The sequence below is a fragment of the Corythoichthys intestinalis genome, chromosome 10, assembly GCF_030265065.1.
Source record: "Corythoichthys intestinalis isolate RoL2023-P3 chromosome 10, ASM3026506v1, whole genome shotgun sequence".
In the NCBI taxonomy this organism is placed as follows: Eukaryota; Metazoa; Chordata; class Actinopteri; order Syngnathiformes; family Syngnathidae; genus Corythoichthys; species Corythoichthys intestinalis.
Genome location: NC_080404.1, coordinates 8,279,595 through 8,301,973, shown reverse-complemented (window position 1 = coordinate 8,301,973; position 22,379 = coordinate 8,279,595). Strand labels below are relative to the sequence as shown.

The following is a 22,379-nucleotide window of genomic DNA, read 5'->3' as shown; positions in this document are numbered from 1 at the left end:
ACAAAAGAGAATGGGGGAATAAAAATCATTATCATTTTACACAAAACTCCAAAAATGGGCCAAACAAAAGTATTGGCACCCTTTGAAAAATCATGTGATGCGTCTCTAATTTGTGTAATTAACAGCACCTGTTGCTTACCTGTGGCACATAACAGGTAGTGGCAATAAGTAAAGCACACTTGCAGCCAGTGCTCAATTTGTAACTCATGAGGTGCCGGAACGCAAAGTACATATGACAGTGCAGGGATGACGAAACTGGCACAGGTCCCGGAACATACGCAGAAAATGGTGCTGAAAACAAAACGCAAACGCCCACTTGCCATGCTGTGGGACTTTTCTTTTTTTCTTTCTTTCCTCTGTGCTTTTCTGACTTTGAACCATCTTCCTTCTTTATGAAAAAAGACAGTAAATCAACTGTCTTTTTGGCATGTTGAAATACCGTTTGATCCTGGCTGCTTGCTCCCAAGATGCCGCAATTTCAATTTTTTTATTTTTTTTATTTAAATGTCAGGGGCGTTATTTGTTGGTCCAGCTTTTCAGTGCATCAACAAATCTCCGACTCTTTCAAATAACGTTACATTTTTATAACCAACATGCTATTCATGGGATTTGTTGTGTAAATGAATGTATGCATATTATTATTTTATTTTATAGTGTAATGTCCGTAACTATGTGTAATATTCTGATATAATGTTTTGCGAGGCACCATGAAGTGCACACAACGTTACTGTTGTTTTGGTCACGTGATACGGGAGTGCGATAGAGAGGCACAGCCTGCCGAGAGCCCCAAGCTGTGTTCGTGCTGTTAGCTCCATGTGTTAATAAAGAAACAAAGTTGTCAGCACGTCGTGTGTTCGATACCTTTGTCAACAAAAAGCTAAAAGCAAGACACTATGCACGATCTGTTTTAGAGACGCTGGGACTGGAGAGCTGTGAGTAGTAGGAAGCGAGGGGGAGACGGTCGAGAAGCAAAACTTTGTGGTCGAATGTGGCGGCAGTCCGCAATTATTTTGTTTATTGTTTTTTTATTGTTGCCACAATAAAGTGGAGAAAGCTATCAACGACCCCCCCCCCCCCCCCCCAACGTTTTTATATTAGTATTATTTTATATGCACGAGTGGTGCCGGATCTGCCCAAATATGTCCCGCAACACAGGGAGGCCAAAATCAAAAGGTGCCGGATCTTGTTCCGGCAAGATGCGGCTCAAATTAACCCCTGCTTGCAGCCAGGTAAAATGGATTAAAGTTGACTCAACCTCTGTCCTGTGTCCTTGTGAGGACCACATTGAGCATGGAGAAAAGAAAGAAAACCAAAGAACTGTCTGAGGACTTGAGAAGCAATATTGTGAGGAAGCATGGGCAATCCCTTTCCATGGGCTCACCACCTGTGGGATGGGGAAAAGGGTTTGAGTGCGTAGGGAGTTGGGCGGCAGCCAAAGGCGGGGGCCTTGGCGGTCCGACCGCCAGCTGCAGAAGCTAACTCTTGGGACATGGAATGTCACCTCTCTGGCAGGGAAAGAGCCTGAGCTGGTGTGTGAGGCAGAGAAGTTCCGACTAGATCTAGTCGGACTCTCCTCCACACAAAGCTTGGGTTCTGGTACCAATCCTCTCGAGAGGGGTTGGACTCTCTTCCACTCTGGAGTTGCCTAAGGTGAGAGGCGCCGAGCAGGTGTGGGCATACTTATTGCCCCCCAGGTTGGCGCCTGTACGTTGGAATTTACCCCGCTAGACGATAGGGTAGCCTCCCTCCGCCTTCAGGTGGGGGGACGGGTTCTGACTGTTGTTTGTGCCTATGCACCGAACTGCAGCTCACATATCAACCAAGTATATCAACCATACCAATGTTGAGACCAAACCTTCGCCCTTGGTTCTGCATGACGATTGACACAAATTTTTTTGCCATTTTTTAATCAAAATGGGGAACTGGTTGACCTCAGATTGACCTATAAAAGAATTGAAAATATCTTTTAAAAAAAACATGGAAGCACAATCATAACACAAAGAATTGACATCATATTTATATAAATTTGTATCTGACAGGGGGCCAACTTCACGGAGGCTATTCATACCATTGTAAAATAACTTTTTTTTTATACATTTAGGTAAGGACTGAGGAAAACAGATACTTTTCGAGATATCAATTATTTCCAAGAAGAAAAAGTTCTGTCTTTATTAAAGTTTCACTGTGAAATATACTTGAGCCTTGGAACTTTTTGAAAGAGATTAACTGAAGCTAAGCAAATAATGAAAAGTGTGTCTCTATATGCAAAGTGTTTATATGCTGCTAGGTTCACAATCCAAGTGTTTCCCTCTCAGACAGGTACACGTCTCCAGATTATGCCTGAGGTCGTCTATCCGCATGTCCTTTAGCTGAACTAGGCGCTCCAACTTGCTCACCTTCATCTGCAGAATCTACACACACACACACGCACACTTATACAGTGTATCACAAGAGTGAGTACACCCCTTGCATTTCTTCAGATATTTAAGTATATCTTTTAATGGGGCAACACTGACAAAATGACACTTTGACACAATGAAAAGTAGTCTGTGTGCAGCTTATATGATAGAGTAAATTTATTTTCCCTTCAAAATAACTCAAAATATAGCCATTAACAGCCAAACCCCTGGCAACAAAAGTAAGTACACCCCTTAGAAACTACGTACAACCCTAAATCTCCAAATTGAGTACTGCTTGTCATTTTCCTCCAAAAGGTCATGTGACAGGTTACAGTAGTGCTGTCAGCATTGCTGCAGAGATTGAAGAGGTGGGGGGTCAGCCTGTTAGTGCTCAGACCATACGCCGCACTCTACGTCAAATTGGTGTGCATGGCTGTTACCCCAGGAAGAAGCCTCTTCTGAAAACTGTACACAAGAAAGCCCGCAAACAGTTTGCTAAAAACTGGAATGCTCTTCCAATCCTCCATGACGACGTTGCGGAGCTGCCGGATATTTGAGACTTCGCGCACCTCCACCTTCTGCTTGAGGATCCCCTAAAGATGTTCTGTCGGGTTCAAGTCTGGAGACATGCTTGGCCAGTCCATCACCTTTACCCTCAGCCTCTTCAGTAAACCAGTGGTCATCTTGGAGGTGTGTTTGGGGTCATTGTCATGCTGGAACACTGCCCCGCGACCCAGTTTCTGGAGGGAGGGGATCATGCTCTGCAGCAGTATTTCACAGTACATGTTGGAGTTCATGTTTCCCTCAATGCAATGTAACTCTCCAACACCTGCAGCACTCATGCAGCCCCAGACCATAACATTCCCACCACCATGCTTTACTGTAGGCATGAAACATTTATCTTTGTACTCCTCACCTGGTCGCCGCCACACATGCTTGAGACCATCGAAACCAAACAAGTTAATCTTTGTCTCATCAGACCATAGGACATGGTTCCAGTCATCCATGTGCTTTGTTGACATGTCTTCAGCAAACTGTTTGCGGGCTTTCTTGTGTACCGTCTTCAGAAGAGGCTTCCTCCTGGGTTGACAGCCATGCACACCAATTTGATGTTGAGTGTGGCGTATGGTCTAAGCACTAACAGGCTGACCCCCCACCTCTTCAATCTCTGCAGCAATGCTGACAGCACTCCTGTAACGAGTCACATGACATTTTGGGAGGGAAAATGACAAGCATTACTCAATTTGGACATTTAGGGGTGTACGTAGTTTCTAAGGGGTGTACTCACTTTTGTTGCCAGGGGTTTGGGTATTAATGGCTATATTTTGAGTTATTTTAAGGGGAAAATAAATGAACTCTATTATATAAGTGACACACAGACTACTTTTCATTGTGTCAAAGTGTCATTTTGTCAGTGTTGTCCCATGAAAAGATATACTTAAATATCTGCAGAAATGCAGGGGGTATATATGCCGACACATTTATAGGAAAACAACAAGCAGTGTATTGACTGAAAGTGAGCAACGCGTTTTGAAAAAAGGGAGGAAGTGTTGCACATTTGTGTCCTTGTGTAGCCTCTTGCCTCACATGCAGATGTTGTCACATATATCCGCTGATGTGAAACTGACTCACTGACCACTGCTGACACAGCTTGTGCCATATACGCAAGTGTGTGTGCACAGGCACACACCTGCAAAATGTCTATGACTTGCTTTTCCCAGCAGAGAATGAAAATAGGAAGAAGAGACATGTGTTTCCCAGATTTATGTGAGTGCATTCGTGCGTACCTCTACTGTCTCCTGCAAAGCCATAGCCCCGTGCTCTTTTTCCTTTAGAATTTGGCGTACGGCTGGGTCCAAGTTGGAGTAAAACTGAGCGGTGTGTTGTAGCTTGCCACTAAAAAATATTTAAAATGAATATACAAAAGAAAATGACAGCAAGATTTGACACGTTGCTAACGTGCGGTGTGATATATGAATAAATTAATTGAAATAATAAACAGAAATCTTTAAGGGGGAAATGTTCAATAGTACACCGTGAATGCTAATATACAATTTAATTAAATAGGATAAGTCAACAAAACTCTAACCTGTTCTTAACACTAATTTTTAGTGAGTAGTAATTCAGGGCTGAAAACATGCCTACCTTGATGTATTTCAGTTAAGTGAAATTAGAAAAAAAATATTTTTTGACCCAGAGTTCTGTGGGCGTTCTTTCAGATATGCGCAGAACTGCCTCGTCTATTTCGAGCTTTTCTCACACCATAACATTCCAGCACATGTTCATGGTGAACCACGCCATCAACCAGAGTTCTTTTCAGCACCTTCACTTACTTTACTTACTACACATCGATTTGGTTAAGTAAATATTTTACTCTTTTAACAACAGTTTAAAAAAACACTAAAATATTGTAGTGACTGTTATTTGTGTTCCGCCGCAATGGTTGATGGGTAGTTGTGGCAACCACAACATAGTAGTGATTGCTGTTTTTATGTCATGTGTGTTCTGTTCAATAAAGTATGTTGCTTCTTGGGGTCGTGCGGTGTATGGGGCACAAGAACAGCAAGTGTTAAAAACAAAAGCTAGTCTCTGTCATTCTTCTCCAAGTCGCTCGACACAATATTTACTTACCAAATCGATGTGACGTAAGTGAAGGTGTTGAAGAGAACTCTGGTTATACTATATAGAGTTATAGTACTGTTTGTTCCTTTTACACGATGAATTAACAAAACATTTAGAAGCATTTCAAGATCCAATGTTGCTTGTGTCTTAAATAACTGTTGAGGATTTTAAAATAGTTGAATCCCCATGAGTTAATCCATTGAGTGTTCTCCCTTCATTTATTTGTGGGTAGGGTCATTACCAAGGGCGTAGATTTGCTTAGGGACGGTAGGGACATGACACTAGCAACTTTTTAGGATGCTCAAATAGTCCCCACCAACTTTTAAGCAACCTTATTGGCATTATATAATGAGTTCGGTTATATAGGTAATCGAGATTGTCTTTCCATATGTTGTATGGATAGAACTGACCCTACTATCATTAAGTGAATTACTTTCATTACGTTCAGGCTGACATTTATCTCTTTTCACTTGCTGAATGTGCCTGTTCATTTTTTTCCCCCTTTGCTGATGACATGACCCCCCCACCCCTTTCACAAACACATACACTCACAGCCCAGAAAGAAATACAACAGCCTTTGAAGACGAGGGATATTACAATTTCGGCCAGCAGCAGCAACCGCTGTAAGTAATGTAAAAAGACGACAATGTTGTGGAGGTGGGGAACACACCACTAATTTTGCTACTGAAAGTCCGACCTGCATCAGAGTTAGCATAACATTAAACTGTATAAATTTACTGACCTGCAAAACTCGAGTAGGAAGCGCTTAGAGAGAAGTGTCCTTCACTATGTTTTCTACCGTTAACGTTAATTGTGAGAAATGTATTGAAGCGAGTTTTAACCAGGGGTGAAAGTGGGCCAGATCGGTCAGGAACACAATTCCGGTATAAGATTCAGGGCAGTAACGCAGTTCCGGTATAAGACTCAGGGCCGGAATGCTGTTCTGGTTCAAGTTGCTTTGATTCCCAAAATATGACGGCAACTGTCAAAACGCTATATATATATATTTTTTTTAATGCTAAGCTGCCGTTTCCACCAATATTTATTATTTATTTTATTCCACGGACGGCATGGAGGTTTCCCTAGCTGCTGCAGTTGTCTGAGTCTGACTATGACGAGTCATGTCAATGTGCAAATGCACGTAGCAAAGCAAAACGCCCAGACTCATTTATCCTTTCAATTGGCTGACATACTGACATGTGATCAGCAGAGATAGTTAGCTCTGATTGGTTCAAATGTGCATGTTTTCTGGAACAGCAAAAAAAAAAGTGTTGAATTGATGCGACAAAAAAAGGGCAATGCAACAGAAAATGGATCAAATCTTTAAGAGCAAGGAAAGAGTTGAGGAGGCTTATTTATCATTTTTAGTTTTATTTGCTGTGATGGGGAGGTTCAGAAAATTTTAGCTGTCATTGTGCACTTTGGACTTACAGTATATTTGTTCATTTATGCTAGGCTACTGATTTATTTCTTTATGATTTAAATAAGTCAGTGTTTGCGCGATCTTCGAAATATATTCCATTTCACTCTACATAATATAAGTCATTTCTACTTATTTTTCTGAATGTATGTTACTTATACCTTTAGTATTAAAACACAAGAAAAAGTAAATGTTTACATTATCTTCAACTTTAATATACATCCTATGTTTTTAAGTAGTTAAAATTGAGATTTGGCATTTAGTATGTGAGGAAATGAGGGAAAATAAAAATTAGGAGACAGAGGTTGGGGTTATTGCTGTTTTTGTTAACTTTTATTTTGCAAATCATTGAAAAAAATACAATTTTGAATGAAAATCAGTTTTTGTATGGGTTATAGAGAGGTTTAACCCCCCCCCCTCCTAAAATATAAATAAATTAATAAATAAACACAATTTCTGGCTCCGTGGCAACCTTCACGTTAGGGAGTTCCGGCAAGAAATTCTAGCAACTTACACCCCTGGGTTTAACCCCTTCTCCCCAATTTTTATTTTTTATTTCATTTATGTGGTCTTAAAGCAACCCAGAGGAGCTTTCATTTTTAAGATGAGTTTGGTTGTGTTTGTGGACAAAACAGTTGTGTTTTACCTGAAGGAAAGTTCCATTTTTTTCTATTTTTGGTATTCCCTAACTAAGACGTTTTTTCAGTTGTATTTAATTTATTTAGACAGGCAATGTGGAGTGGTCTTAAGACAATTGCTTATTTTTTTGCATTCCTGGGTAGTTAAGAGATTATTTTCTACTTTTCGATTCTGTTCAAATACTGCATTTTAAATTTGCTAAGCAAAAAAAAAAAAAAAATCCAGGCAGTTATTCTGGAAGTTTTCAAAATGTTTCTTTAGTAGTTTTTTAAAACATAGGTTTGAATCGAACAATGTATAACTTGAACTAATACATATGAACGTTAGTATAAGTCAATACAGATTTATGTTGCATTGATCATTTAGATTATCAATTAATTAGGTTCATATTCGAGAGAAATGTATCCTGACCCCCGTTCACCCAATTTGTTTGGTCTTATTAATGTCCCGTCCCCAGCAAAAAAGTCTACATGCAGGTTATGCTGTTATATTATCCCTACCAAGGTTGAGACCAAACCTACTATGCCTTTGGTCATTACTGTTTGAAAATGTGTTATTAATTAAATTAGCATGTGCTATTTATGTTGTAGAATTATTTAATGTTAAAAAAAATGTTCACATGAGCAGCACTACAGCTAAGGCATCACTTCAGTACTGGAAGCTCACAATAAAGTTATTTTGAGAATTGGTTATAAGAATGTCCATGGTTTTCTGTTTTAACCAGACAGTGTTGATATTTATGAAACTAGGATGGCCTACATTTTGTATTTTTGTTTCCCCCTGAAAGATTCGACATTATTTTCCCATGTGTTTGGTGATGACGATGATCGATGTGAAGCCTTTTGTGGTATTACCCTGTCTCCAATTTCAATTTTTCATCACGTTTCACCTCCTCATGTACCATCTGAGACAGATATCTGGCCTCGTTCTGAGTAAGCTCTGAAGCAAAGAGAAGAAAAAGCATGACATTCCCGCCGCAATCGCTTTCAAGAGAGGTGAATAGTGAGCTGTTCCTGGACACACTAAGAAGTCCAGTAAATCTGACGCCAAAATAACAAGGGGAGAACAGAGTATGAGTGTTGAAGAGAAGCAGAACAACGGCGTGAAGGCTTTGAAGTTCCGCCATGCTGATCTTTGGTTAGTGATAAGGCCATCTGCTGATATGAGGATGTTTGCTCTGGGTCTGTGTGTGTGATAGCGTGCAGGGCGGAGGACAGGAAAGGAAAGAGGAGCTGGTCTGAGGTCGTCAGCTCACAAGGTTATTTGGAGGGACGGATGAGGTGTGAGAGTCAGTAGGGAGTAAAATAGCTGTCAAAAAGATTCATACTTGTATTTACACATTCGTGTTCATATATAAAAGATTCATACTCATATTTACTCATTTGTGTTCGCATTTAGGGATTTGTAACCACCAGTGATGGATGAAACACTCGGTGAGAAGAATTATTAAATAAAAGAACAAGTATCTAAGACAAGATTTAATCAAGTAAAAGTACAAAAGTACTTGCTTTAAAATTTACATGTAAAAAGTAAAAGTTTTTTTTCCTGACGCAAAAATGTTATATACAGTGAGAAACAAGTATTTGCACCCCTTGTGATTTTGCAAGTTCACCAACTTAAAAAATAGGAAGAGGTCTAAAATTTTCAGTCATAAATGCATTTCCGCTCAGAGAGCATACAGTGCTGGCCAAAAGTATTGGCACCCCTGAAATTCTGTCAGATAATGCTCAATTTCTCAAAACATCAGGGAACCTCTGCCATGTTTGACTGTGGAGATCGTGTTCTTTTCTTTGAATGCCTCATTGTTTTTTTTTCCTGTAAAGTCCATGTCGATGACTTTTCCCAAAAAGTTCTACTTTTGTCTCATCTGACCAGAGAACATTCTTCCAGAACGTTTTTGGCTTTCTCAGGTAGGTTTTAGCAAACTCCAGCCTGGCTGTTTTATGTCTCTGGGTTAAAAGTGGGGTCTTCCTGGGTATCCTACCATAGAGTTCCTTTCATTCAGACGCCGACGGATAATACAGGTTGACAATGTTGTACATATAGTAACAGTGTATCACAAAAGTGAGTACACAAGTATATCTTTTCATGGGACAACACTGACAAAATGACACTTTGACACAATGAAAAGTAGTCTCTGTGCAACTTATACATAAGAGTGTATTTATTTTCCCCTCAAAATAACTCAAAATATAGCCATTAATATCTAAACACCTGGCAACAAAAGTGAGTACACCCCTTAGAATCTACATCCCTAAATGTCCAAATTGAGTACTGCTTGTCATTTTCCCACCAAAATGCAATGTGACTTAGTGTTACGAGGTCCAGGTGTGCATAGGGAGCGAGTGTGTTCAAATTTGTAGTGCAGTTCTCAAACTCTCTCATACTGGTCACTGAAAGTTCCAACATGGCACCACATGGCAAAGAACTCTCTGAGGATCTTAAAAGATGTATTGTTGCGCTACATGAAGATGGCCAAGGCTACAATAAGATTGCTAACACCCTGAAACTGAGCTGCAGCACAGTGACTAAGGTTATCCAGCGTTTTAAAAGAACAGGCCACTCAGAACAGGCCTCGGGTTGGTCGTCCAAAGTACCTGAGCGCACGTGCTGAGCGTCACATCCAAATGCTTTCTTTGAAAGACCGTCGCAGTAGTAATGCTGTAGAGATCGAAGAGGTGGGGTGTCAGCCTGTTAGTGCTCAGACCATACGCCGCACTCTACATCAAATTGGTGTGCATTGCTGTCACCCCATGAGGAAGCCTGTATTAATGGCACCTGTTTTAACTCATTATCGGTATAAAATACACCTGTCCAAAACCTCAATCAGTCACACTCCAAATTCCACTATGGCCAAGACCAAAGAGCTGTCGAAGGACACCAGAGACAAAATTGTAGACCTGCACCAGGCTGGGAAGACTGAATCTGCAATACGTAAAACATTTGGTGTAAAGAAATCAACTGTGGGAGCAGTTATTAGAAAATGGAAGACATACAAGACCACTGATAATCTCCCTCGATCTGGGGCTCCATGCAAGATCTCACCCCGTGGCGTCAAAATGATAACAAGAACGGTGAGCAAAAATCCCAGAACCACACGGCGGGACCTAGTGAATGACCTGCAGAGAGCTGGGACTACAGTAACAAAGGCGCCGCCAGGGACTCAAATCCTGCACTGCCAGATGTGTCCCCCTGCTGAAGAAAGTACACGTCCAGGCCCGTCTGTGGTTCGCTAGAGTGCATTTGGATGATCCAGAAGAGGACTGGGAGAATGTGATATGGTCAGGTGAAACCAAAATAGAACTTTTTGATAGAAACACAGGTTCTCGTGTTTGGAGGAGAAAGAATACTGAATTGCAACCGAAGAACACCATACACACTGTGAAGCATGGGGGTGGAAACATCATGCTTTGGGGCTGTTTTTCTGCAAAGGGACCAGGACGACTGATCTCGAGGGAGATTATCAGTGGTCTTGTATGTCTTCCATTTTCTAATCATTCTAATAATTGCTCCCACAGTTGATTTCTTTACACCAAGCGTTTTTCCTATTGCAGATTCAGTCTTCCCAGCCTGGTGCAGGTCTACAATTTTGTCTGTGGTGTCCTTCGACAGCTCTTTGGTCTTGGCTATAGTGGAGTTTGGAGTGTGACTGACTGATGTTGTGGACAGGTGTCTTTTATACCGAGAATGAGTTAAAACAGGTGCCATTAATACAGGTAACGAGTGGAGCCTCGTTAGACCTCATTAGAAGAAGTTAGACCTTTTTAACAGCCAGAAATCTTGCTTGTTTGTAATGGACCAAATTCTTATTTTCCACTCTAATTAGGAAATAAATTCTTTAAAAATCAAACAATGTGATTTTCTGGGTTTTTTTCCCCACATTCTGTCTCTCATGGTTGAGGTTTACTCATGTTGACAATTACAGGCCTCTCTAATCTTTTCAAGTAGGAGAACTTGCACAATTGGCCGTTGACTAAATACTTATTTGCCCCACTGTGTGTGTGTGTGTGTGTGTGTGTGTGTGTGTGTGTGTGTGTGTGTGTGTGTGTGTGTGTGTATATACTGTATATGTATGTACATGGTGGAAATTCTGCTCTTGCAACACTCTTTAAAATAAACTGCTGTATTCTAAGCCAAAAGAACTGTTGTGTTTGTTATAGAACAATATGTCTATATCCTGCCATAGCAGTTTCATGACGCACTAAGCCCTTGAACTATTTCTAATTTGTCCATTTTCTCCGTGGACCCCCGATTACAGAGATCGCGCACTGCTTCAACTGCTGTTTCAACGCAGTAATAAAAAAAAAGATAAGTAATTATATCTATTATTCAAAATGTCTGTCATTTATAGCTTAGAATCATTATTTGATGTCTGATGTTTAGTTAAAAAAATAAATGAATAAATAAATGAAATAAAACTACTTTGGCCTCAATTCCTATCATATATTGTTCTTCAAAGTTCCCAAAAATATACAAGTTTTCATACTGTACAAACTTACTAAGGATCGTTTATGTGGTTTGAGTGTCACATGCTTTTCTTACAAGTTCCATATTAAACAGATATGAATTTTATAAATGTTATCCACATATTTTCCATATTTTCTCAAAAGTTACTCAGGTAAAAGTACCGGAGTAAATGTAACACGTTACTACCCACCTCTGGTGTGAATGTATGCCTATATGCACATTGTGATTGACGAACGACCACTGTAGGGTGTAACACCCAAACTCAGAGGGGATATTCTCCAGCTCACCCGCCAATCCAATGAAGATAAGGAAATGGGTGGTCAGATGCTGGATTAGATTACCTGTGAGAGTTTTCTCTGGGTTCCTGGTGTCATAGTATTCCAAATCCTGCATTTAAAACACACAGTTATCATAGCCCATAGTACACATACATGTAGGCTTACATTACATACTGATAGAGTGTGTGCCTTGTGATCTAGCCTCAGTTCTATCTTTTCCCTGAGGCCGCTCAGCACGCTCTCGATCACTCCTGCGGATCGCAGAACAATCTTCTTCACCGACTTCTCGGGCACATGGAAGTTCAACTTGGAGAACACCTTCCTGTATATGCAAAATGACACACACATCTGTTTCCGATTTTAAAAAGAGCAGCAGATGGAAAGCGTTTTGAACCCATTTTGCATGTTGTGATGATAAACACCACAGGGATCTTCAGGGTTGGCTGTGTGCCATTCAAATGCTCCCAGACTGTGTTTGGGCTAGTTCTTATGATCAGATAAAGATAATTTGGCTAAGTTCAGCCACTAAGTAAGCTTAATATGTCGTGGAGTCCTTTGGGTGTGGTAGGTTGGGAAGCACTAAACATATGTAAGTTGTCCCCAATTTCCAACTGGACTTTTGAGATAAATTAGCTCCCATTAAAAAAAAAAAAAAAAATCTGTGTGAGATATACAGTGGTATGAGAAAGTTTCTGAACCTTTTAGAATTTCACACATTTCTGCATAAATTACCATCAAATATGATCTGACCTTTGTTAAAAATCACACAGATGAAAAAACAGCTTCTCCTTTAACTAAAACCCAAACATTTATAGGTTTTCATATTTTAATGAGGATAGTATGCAAACAATGACAGATGGGGGAATTAAGTAAGTGAACCCTCTGCATAAGGAGACTTAAAGAATAATTGAAACCAATTTTTACCAAACATTTTAAGTCAGGTGTGTGCCCAATCACTGATGAGTAAAGCTGCCCTGCCCACTATAAAAAACACACCTGGTAAGAAATGTCTTGATTCGAAGCATTGGCTGATGTGCATCATGGCTCGGTCAATAGAGATGTCTGAAGACCAGCGATCAAGGATTGTTGATTTGTATAAAGCTGGGAAAGGATACTAATACCATCTCTAAAAGTCTGGATGTTCATCAATCGACAGTCAGAGAAGTTGTCTACAAATGGAGAGTTTGGCACCATTGCTTCTCTCCTAAGGAATGGCCGTCCAGCAAAGATGACGCCAAGAGTTCAGCGCAGAATACTCAGAGAGTTTAAAAAGAATCTTAGTGTGTCTGCTAAAGACTTACAGAAATCACAGGCACAGTCCATTATCTCTGGGCACACATCAACTGTATGTAAAACTATGGTCAAGAATGGTGTTCACGGGAGGACTCCAAGGAGGATAGCCACTGCTGTCTAAAAAAAATTGTTGGTCGTTTAATGTTCACAAAAAGGCACTTGGACACTCAGCAGAAGTTTTGGCAAAATATTTTATGGACTGATGAAACCAAAGTTTAATTGTTTGGGGAGTAACACACAACGTCATGTGTGGAGGAAAAATGGAACAGCTCACCAACATCAACACCTCGTCCCCACCTTGAAGCATGGTGGAGGGAGCATCATGATTTGGGGCTGTTTTGCTGCCTCAGGGCCTGGACAACTTGCAATCATTAAAGGAAGATTGAATTCAAAAGTTTATCTGGATGTTTTGCAGGAACACCTGAGGCTGTCTGTTGCACAGTGAAGCTAAAAAGAGGAAGGATGCTGCAGTGATCCAAAACACAGAAGTAAATCACAGGCATGAAAATGGGTCAGGGGTTAAAAAGGTGAGAAGGGTGTGGAGGAACAAAAAACGAACAAAAAACAAGACCGTCGTCGGAGTTATTAGAATCTTTTTCTCTTTAGGATTTCTGGTTTCCAGAAATGTTCCAGTACACTGTACACCCCAACAAAATATTGAGCTCTGTCGACCCACACTGCGTTTCAGCAGGGCCGTGCAGAGACCGGTGGAGGGGCGGGTGCTCGTAGATCAAAAGGGGCACATGAACAAGTATTTAATACACCTTAAAACAACATAACTTCAATTTTAACCAGCTTTAGATAATAATTGGCTGCGACTGTGACATACTTTAATTGGGAGGGGGCAACAGTGAATAGAAATCAAAACTGTCATCAAGACTTTCTCGCTGTGACTCAGTCAGTCTGCCTCTTTTCTTCCTTCAACCTCTGCATCAAAACTTCCTTCCTCAACTTGTTCATCTGAGAACAAACCACACTAGATGGTCACTGAGCCACCAACAGCACAGTTTTCTCAAAACTATTATTTCATTATTATCCATACTTAACAACTCTAGCACCTAAAGCAATGACATAAAATCTTATAGAAAAATAACATTGTAATTGTGTTTATAATTGTATTTAATACCCGACTATCCTTGCAAACTTGTTCTTACCAGGTCTGCTATTCACCCAGCTGATGAGGTATCCACTGCCTTTAGCAGCCTCATCCAACTCCTTTTTTTATCCCTCAATCTCCTTTCCCTACGAGGCATGTCTATGTAATGAAATATAAATATTAAAAAAAAAAAAAAAAAAAAACAGACTCCCCGGTGGCTTTTAGTTTTAAAGCTTTCTTAATTTCTTTCTCTCTCAATAACGATGGAGGTAGATTTGTGTTTTTATTATTCAATCAAAAAACAAAGTTACTTCTATCAAAAACAAAGTTGCTTCAATCAAAATACAGTATATACCTTTAATCCCAAAAAAGTCACTTCAATTAAAAAAAATTGTTTTTGATTGCAAAAATAAATTTGAGACAAAAAAAGCATTTGAAAACTATTTTTCTTGATTGAAACAAATTTTTCCATTGAAGTAATGTTGTTTTGCGTTTGGGCCACATTTTGGCTGGGACATTTGTGTCTTTATTATTCAATCAAATAAGTTGCTTCAAACAAAAAATATATATATAAAAAGAAAAACTTTGCACATGTGTCAATCACCGTTTAACAAAGCCTGAGAGGGTTTGAGTAGACTCACTATGAAGCATTTAATAAAGCCAAGCATTTTCTTACTACTTTATTCTTGTTTAAAAATAATTCGGTGGGGCAGTAACATGTTTAAAACTTATCATAATTCTTACATTTTGAAGTGCTTGAAAACCATTTATAAATGATACTTTGGTGAAAAAAGTGAAAAAAACATGTCTTATATATATGTATCTTTTTTCCAATGTAAAATCTGAATAAATACATTGAACACGCACAAAAAAATGGGGGGGGCGCTACTTCGCGGTTTTCACTTATTGCGGCGGGTTCTGGTCCCCATTAACCGCGAAAAACGAGGGATCCCTGTATTTCTGAAAAGCTTTAAGAAGCAAGACTGGCCGTCAGCTCAAGTCCCAGCCGAAAATAACGCGTCTCAGGTGGACGACGGGAGCGATACGAGGCGCCCCCCTCCATCCGAGAGCATGCCGCTTAATTTGACTCAACAGTGTGTTTCTTCGTTTATATTACCGCTAAATACACAAGCTTGACGCCAATTTAACGGGAGCTATTTTTTTTCATGGGAGATTTGGCTAGCTCTGGCAGTGTTCAACGCAAGCTGCAACGAATGGCAGTAACTTTTTTATATCGCAAAATGTGAAAACGATTGAACCCATTACTCACCAAATTCAATCTGCTGGCAAATACAGGCAAGTGTGTATGCTGCGCTCTGGTCTGCCCCGGTGTGGATAAGGCCTGCTTTTTGTTTTCGCAGCTTTGCAATGCAACCAAAGGCTCTCCGAGCACTCCCATGTACACGTAAGGAGTGCCCGCGTTTGGAATAATGGAACGCAGCTTGGGCCGATGATTGGTTCTCGTCAGCGAAGCATCTAGAAGGATTTGCTGATCAAGTGTCACTTTTTTAAATAACCGATTTCTTAAGTGCTCAGTTTACGTACTAAGTTAATCACATGATGATAATAATGATAATAACAATTAAATAAAACCTCACAACCCCCCCCCCCTCCCAAAAAGAATTTCTCCTCGGATCTACGCAATTCACGTAGGTCGCCCTTTTTGATTTCAGAACGGCGAATTTCGCCGAAAGGTGAGAGATTTTCATGCCTGAAATCAACTTCAGAATGGTTTAAGAAGAACGAAATACACGTTCTGGAGTGGCCAAGTCAAAGTCCAGACTTGAACCCCATTGAGATGCTGTGGCATGACTACGGCATGCTGTGGCATGAATATGAAAACTTATAAATGTTTGGGTGGTTTTAGTTGAAGATGACACAGTATTTTCATCTATGTGATTTTGAGAAAGATCAGATCACATTTGATGGTGATTTTCTGCAAAAATGTGAGAAATTGCAAGAGGTTCAGATACTCTTTCATACTACTGTATACTCACTGATGGCCAAACAGGAACAGGATACACTCTCAAATTAAGTGTATTTGGAATATACACTCTCCGGCCACTTAATTCATTTAGATACCCTTGCACAATCCAGGGGTAAAAAACTTTTCAGTATGTCCCGATAATTGTGTATGGCTAATGAAAGCATTTGCCAGGGAAATGTTTGAATTTGTTGGATGAATAATAGATTATGTGTTGCGTCTTGCCTGTTGAGGAGGTTCCAGTTGCTGAGCTTCTGTTGTGTGGAGCTGGCAGGGGTGTAGTTGTGCAAGTCTATAATCTTCGGGCAGAAATGTTTAACGACCTCAGCCACCAACACTGCAGAGAGACAGATAGAGGTGTGACAATATATCAAAAAGGTGATATATCGCAATACCTTGTAGCCGAAAAGGTTATCGATATGCTCCCACCAAGAATGGATGTGTCGTTTTAAAAAGGTGTCATTGCTACCATAATCTTCCAAAGGAATAGTGTGTACTTTACCTCATTGGCTGCCATTGGCGGCGCTAGACATCATTTTGACAGGACTGGACGTCAAACGCCGTCAATGGCACTAAAACCAAGAGCAATCACAGCCAGTCTTGTAGGCATTTGCAGGTTACTTCTTGTCAGTGTCGTTTTCCTCAATGATGACGATAACAAATATTATTCGTCGACGAACAAATTTTTCATGACGAGACGATAATGAGCTAAAAACGTGCCTTGGGACACTAAAACATAACGAGACAAATGCCATCTGACGAGATCGAGAGAAAATTTGCCATGGTTTCAGACACATATTCATAATAGGCTTGTTTTGAAACACACACTGTAAGATTTGTTTACTTATCTTGGCAAGAGAGAATATGCAATGTTTCTTTAGCCTAACTCGTAGCGTTAGCATAGCATTCACCTTTGCGTTAGCATAAGGGTATTGCTAACGGCGAGTGTCCTCTTAAACTCTCAGACATTTTTTTTTTACATACATTTTGTGGTGTCCAGGTGGGTAAAATTAATTTAAAATAACGTACTGATTTCCGGCTTAGTGTGTGTTATCACCAAGTTGGCGTTGTCCTTGTACAGTATGTCCTTGTCTGTCAATATTCATTCGAAATTGTTGGAAACCTTTATTTGTTTATTTATTTTTGGACTAAAACTTTTGAATTTTACAGACAAAAACATTTTGAGTCAACGTCAACTATAACTAGACAAAATTAGTCTGAGTTTTCATCAAGAAAAAATAGACAAACACATTTTGAGGTGGCTAAAATATAACTGAGATTAAGTTTATCGTCCAAAAGACTAATACTGAGACCAAAATGAATAGGACTGTCAAAAACACCACTTCCTATTCATTTTGAGTCACTTCCTTTTCAGTAACCCAAAATCAACAGGAAGTGACCCGTAAAGGCCCCAAAAGGAAAAGGAAGTGACTGAAAATTAACATGAAATGATGTGAAAAGCCCCCAAAGTGATCTCATTGCCTAGGATTGGCTCCCACTGACGGCCATAGACGCATGCATTTTGAAACGTTGTGAAAAAAAATCAATGGGAGAAATTAACCGCAATGGCATTGGCATCATAATTTGCAATATTGCCCGGTTTTTTGCCTTTAACAAAGAATTGAGACTGTCTTACGTTCATATCAATAAAGAATTCAGGGATTTAAGCATTTGTTTAAAAAAAATGTCAATGTTCAAATTTCAAAAGCTTTTTGTTGTGATAAGACGGCGCCACAGTGACTTATAGCACATTTGACATATTTACGTAAAATAAATGCTAACTGCCAGTTTTTTTTCTTTTTCCAAGAATCCAGAAGATTTTACGTCCATATCTATAAAGAATTCAGGGATTTAAGCATTTATTCCCAAAAAATTCAACGTAAAAAGCTCTTTGACCTGGTTTGTAAGACGAAATGGTCGGATGAGTAGAAAGAATACATTACATAATTCGATTCATTCGTTCCACAGCCCACAAAAAACTTGGTAAATACATAATAAATACAAAAGTAAGAATTAAGAATTTTGTGTAAAATGATAATAATAATAAATTTTTAAAAATCATTCTCTTTTGTGTTTTTTCATTGCAGGCAAAATAAATGAAGATGTTAATACCAAAGCATTTGTAATTGCAATCATTTTCTGGAGAAATTGAGCATTATCTGACAGAATTGCAGGGGTGCCAATACTTTTGGCCAGTAGTGTAATAATAATAATCGGGTTCTAATGTGGTGGTTGTATTTTGCATGCTGATTTCCCATCCCCAGTAAAAAATGTACATGCAGGTTATGCTGTTATATCGTCCCAACCAATGTTGAGACCAAACCTACGCCCTTGGTGTCATGTCATAATTATGACGGTTTTATGACAGTTTTATGACACTGCTGTCAAATACAGTGTTACCGGTTAATATCTTTTGGTGTAACTCTCCATAATACAGTGAGGACAGCTGAGGCTTATAGTCCCGTGCGGCTTATCTATGAACAAATGGCGTTTTCGTGTCATATTTAGTGGGTGGCGGCTTATAGTCAGGTGCGCCTTATATTCAGAAAATTACGGTAAAAACCTGACGAAACTGGCAACTTCCTAAATTGCCGATGTTACAATAATAATAATAATGAGTTGTCCTCGAGATCATAGATATATTCCGTCTGTATTGTCGAGCCAGTTCACTGACGTGCACACAAAGATCTTATCAACTACAGTGCCTTGCAAAAGTATTCGGCCCCCTTGAATCTTGCAACCTTTCGCCACATTTCAGGCTTCAAACATAAAGATATGAAATTTAATTTTTTTGTCAAGAATCAACAACAAGTGGGACACAATCGTGAAGTGGAACAACATTTATTGGATCATTTAAACTTTTTTAACAAATAAAAAACTGAAAAGTGGGGCGTGCAATAATATTCGGCCCCTTTACTTTCAGTGCAGCAAACTCACTCCAGAAGTTCAGTGAGGATCTCTGAATGATCCAATGTTGTCCTAAATGACCGATGATGATAAATAGAATCCAAATGTGTGTAATCAAGTCTCCGTATAAATGCACCTGCTCTGTGATAGTCTCAGGGTTCTGTTTAAAGCGCAGAGAGCATTATGAAAACCAAGGAACACACCATGCAGGTCCGAGATACTGTTGTAGAGAAGTTTAAAGACGGATTTGGATACAAAAAGATTTCCCAAGCTTTAAACATCTCTAGGATCATTGTGCAAGCCATCATATTGAAATGGAAGGAGCATCAGACCACTGCAAATCTTCCAAGACCCGGTCGTCCTTCCAAACTTTCTTCTCAAACAAGGAGAAAACTGATCAGAGATGCAGCCAAGAGGCCCATGATCACTCTGGATGAACTGCAGACATCTACAGCTGAGGTGGGAGAGTCTGTCCATAGGACAACAATCAGTCGTACACTGCACAAATCTGGCCTTTATGGAAGAGTGGCAAGAAGAAAGCCATTTCTCAGAGATATCCATAAAAAGTCTTGTTTAAAGTTTGCCACAAGCCACCTGGGAGACACACCAAACATGTGGAAGAAGGTGCTCTGGTCAGATGAAACCAAAATTGAACTTTTTGGCCACAATGCAAAACGATATGTTTGGCGTAAAAGCAACACAGCTCATCACCCTTAACACACCATCTCCACTGTCAAACATGGTGGTGGCAGCATCATGGTTTGGGCCTGCTTTTCTTCAGCAGGGACAGGGAAGATGGTTAAAATTGACGGAAAGATGGATGCAGCCAAATACAGGAACATTCTGGAAGAAAACCTGTTGGTATCTGCACAAGACCTGAGACTGGGACGGAGATTTATCTTCCAAAAGGACAATGATCCAAAACATAAAGCCAAATCTACAATGGAATGGTTCAAAAATAAACGTATCCAGGTGTTAGAATGGCCAAGTCAAAGTCCAGACCTGAATCCAATCGAGAATCTGTGGAAAGAGCTGAAGACTGCTGTTCACAAACACTCTCCATCCAACCTCACTGAGCTCGAGCTGTTTTGCAAGGAAGAATGGGCACGAATGTCAGTCTCTCGATGTGCAAAACTGATAGAAACATACCCCTTGCAACTTGCAGCTGTAATTGGAGCAAAAGGTAGCGCTACAAAGTATTAACGCAAGGGGGCCGAATAATATTGCACACCCCACTTTTCAGTTTTTTATTTGTTAAAAAAGTTTAAATTATCCAATAAATTTTGTTCCACTTCACGATTGTGTCCCACTTGTTGTTGATTCTTGACAAAAAATTGAAACTTTATATCTTTATGTTTGAAGCCTGAAATGTGGCGAAAGGTCACAAGGTTCAAGGGGGCCGAATACTTTTGCAAGGCACTGTATCATACAGCTATAATGTTATTTAAAGCAAAAAATAAATTTGTGCCACATAATATACAAACCTATTTAAGGTTCATGAGAATATCCATTGTCTGCGAGGCTCTGGAGATTTTATGTTACCAAGATTTCGAACTACTTGGAAACATTTTCGTGTGTCTGTATGTGGAGTGAAACTCTGGAACAATTTAGACAATCATTTCCAACTGTGTCAAAATATCCAAAAAATTAAATCGTTGTATAAAAATATGGTCTGGTCACAGTATAATGACATTTGCTGACAATGTGTGTTGCTGTTTTTGTCAATTGGTGTAAATGTTGAAATTATTGTTAATGAGCCAACTTTTAGTTGGTTGTCTGTTGGTTCGGTTGTTTTTGTCTGTTTTCCCTTCTTCGTTTTCATTGTGTGGACAGGAGTATCCCACCAAGTAAGGATGCTGGACAATGAGATCGGGGTGGGATAAAATAAGTTTTTTTCTTCTTCCCACTCCCTTTCGAGTGCAATTATTTTTGTTGAATTATACTGTATGTGTTTTTGTTTTTTTGTGGGAGCATGCTCGAAATGAAAAAGCTTCATCATCATCATCATCATCATCATCATCATCACCACGCTCATATTTTTTCTATCATTTCCTTTTTAATTTCAACAGTAAGTGTCACCTTTTTCTATTTTTTCACAACCTGCACTAATCTTCTTGGGACCCATGTGCATTTCTCTCACAAGAAAATCCGCCGTGCGTGCGTCTTGTGGGAAAACAATGAAATTGCGACGCAATTTGTCGAGACAATTACGATTCAAATTTTACGTCGGATGTCGAAAGGATAAGTCAAGGTACCACTGTAATTCATATTTTTATTCATAGCAATTATGTGAGGATTTTATTGGATGGATCTGCTTATTAGAGGGGGTAGGGGGCATGACTCCTCTAAACCCTCTTTAAATTACGTCCATGGGATTCACTTGATGGGAGACAATACAAGAATCAAGTGTGAGTTTACACTTTCACACCACAAGCTCACTCTTATCTCACTGACATTGCCCTTAAAAAGCAGTAATTTCTCTTTAGAAGCATAATAATGTTCGATACGGTTGTGATTGTGAATAAGCACTGCACAGGTGCTCCTGATCGCTGATGCTCGACTGATTTGTTAGCATTCACTTTAGCCTAGCATTCAGTACCTCCGTCGCTGAAGTCATTGGCGATATTCCTTTTTGGTCTTGAAAGACGAATTTTATCTATCCACGCGTACAAATCCTGCAGCTCATCCTCGTCTAACTCTCGCTCCATTCGTTATTCACGTTTCTGTACACTAAATGAATCAATTTTAGAACCGTTTCGAGTGATAAGACGACTTCGCAGGCTTGTTTGGAGGGGTTGCTAGGCAACGTAGCGTAAGGGTACCTGTACACAAGCGCGGACAGGGCGCCAGTCAAATATTTCAATACTAATATGATATCACGTGAGCAGACATACGTATCTACTTACTTACGGTGACTCTATGCATGTTAGTTGTATTATTCAACTCTACATAAAGTAATTTAGGCATATTTTCCCCCATATTTTTTAAATGCGCGTTCTCGTCTTATGTTTTTGGCAGGGTTTGCATACGGACATTACACTAGCAACTTTTCAGGATGCTCAAATTGTCCCCAACAACTTTTAATCAACTTTATTTGAATTATATAATGATTACAATTGATGATAATGATTAATGATAATAAATTATAATGTCTTCCCATATGTTGTAAGAATATAATTGACCCTTCCACCATTAAGTGACTTACTGTATTTTCATTATGTTCAGACTTACATTGACCCCTTTTCACTTGCTGAATGTGCCGGTCCATTTTTCC

General features: G+C 39.6%; 1 protein-coding gene across 1 annotated transcript; it reads right to left on the bottom strand.

Moving 5' to 3' along the window:
• Nucleotides 1-1,108: 1,108 nt before the first annotated feature.
• On the bottom strand, nucleotides 1,109-21,848 carry spef1 (sperm flagellar 1). The gene is made up of 7 exons (XM_057848077.1): nucleotides 21,705-21,848; nucleotides 16,424-16,535; nucleotides 12,000-12,147; nucleotides 11,889-11,934; nucleotides 7,935-8,019; nucleotides 4,187-4,295; nucleotides 1,109-2,411 (listed from the first exon to the last, which is right to left on the bottom strand). Exons 1-7 carry the CDS (start codon nucleotides 21,811-21,813, stop codon nucleotides 2,274-2,276), a joined length of 747 nt encoding a protein of 248 aa, XP_057704060.1. The 5' UTR covers nucleotides 21,814-21,848; the 3' UTR covers nucleotides 1,109-2,273.
• Nucleotides 21,849-22,379: the final 531 nt, after the last annotated feature.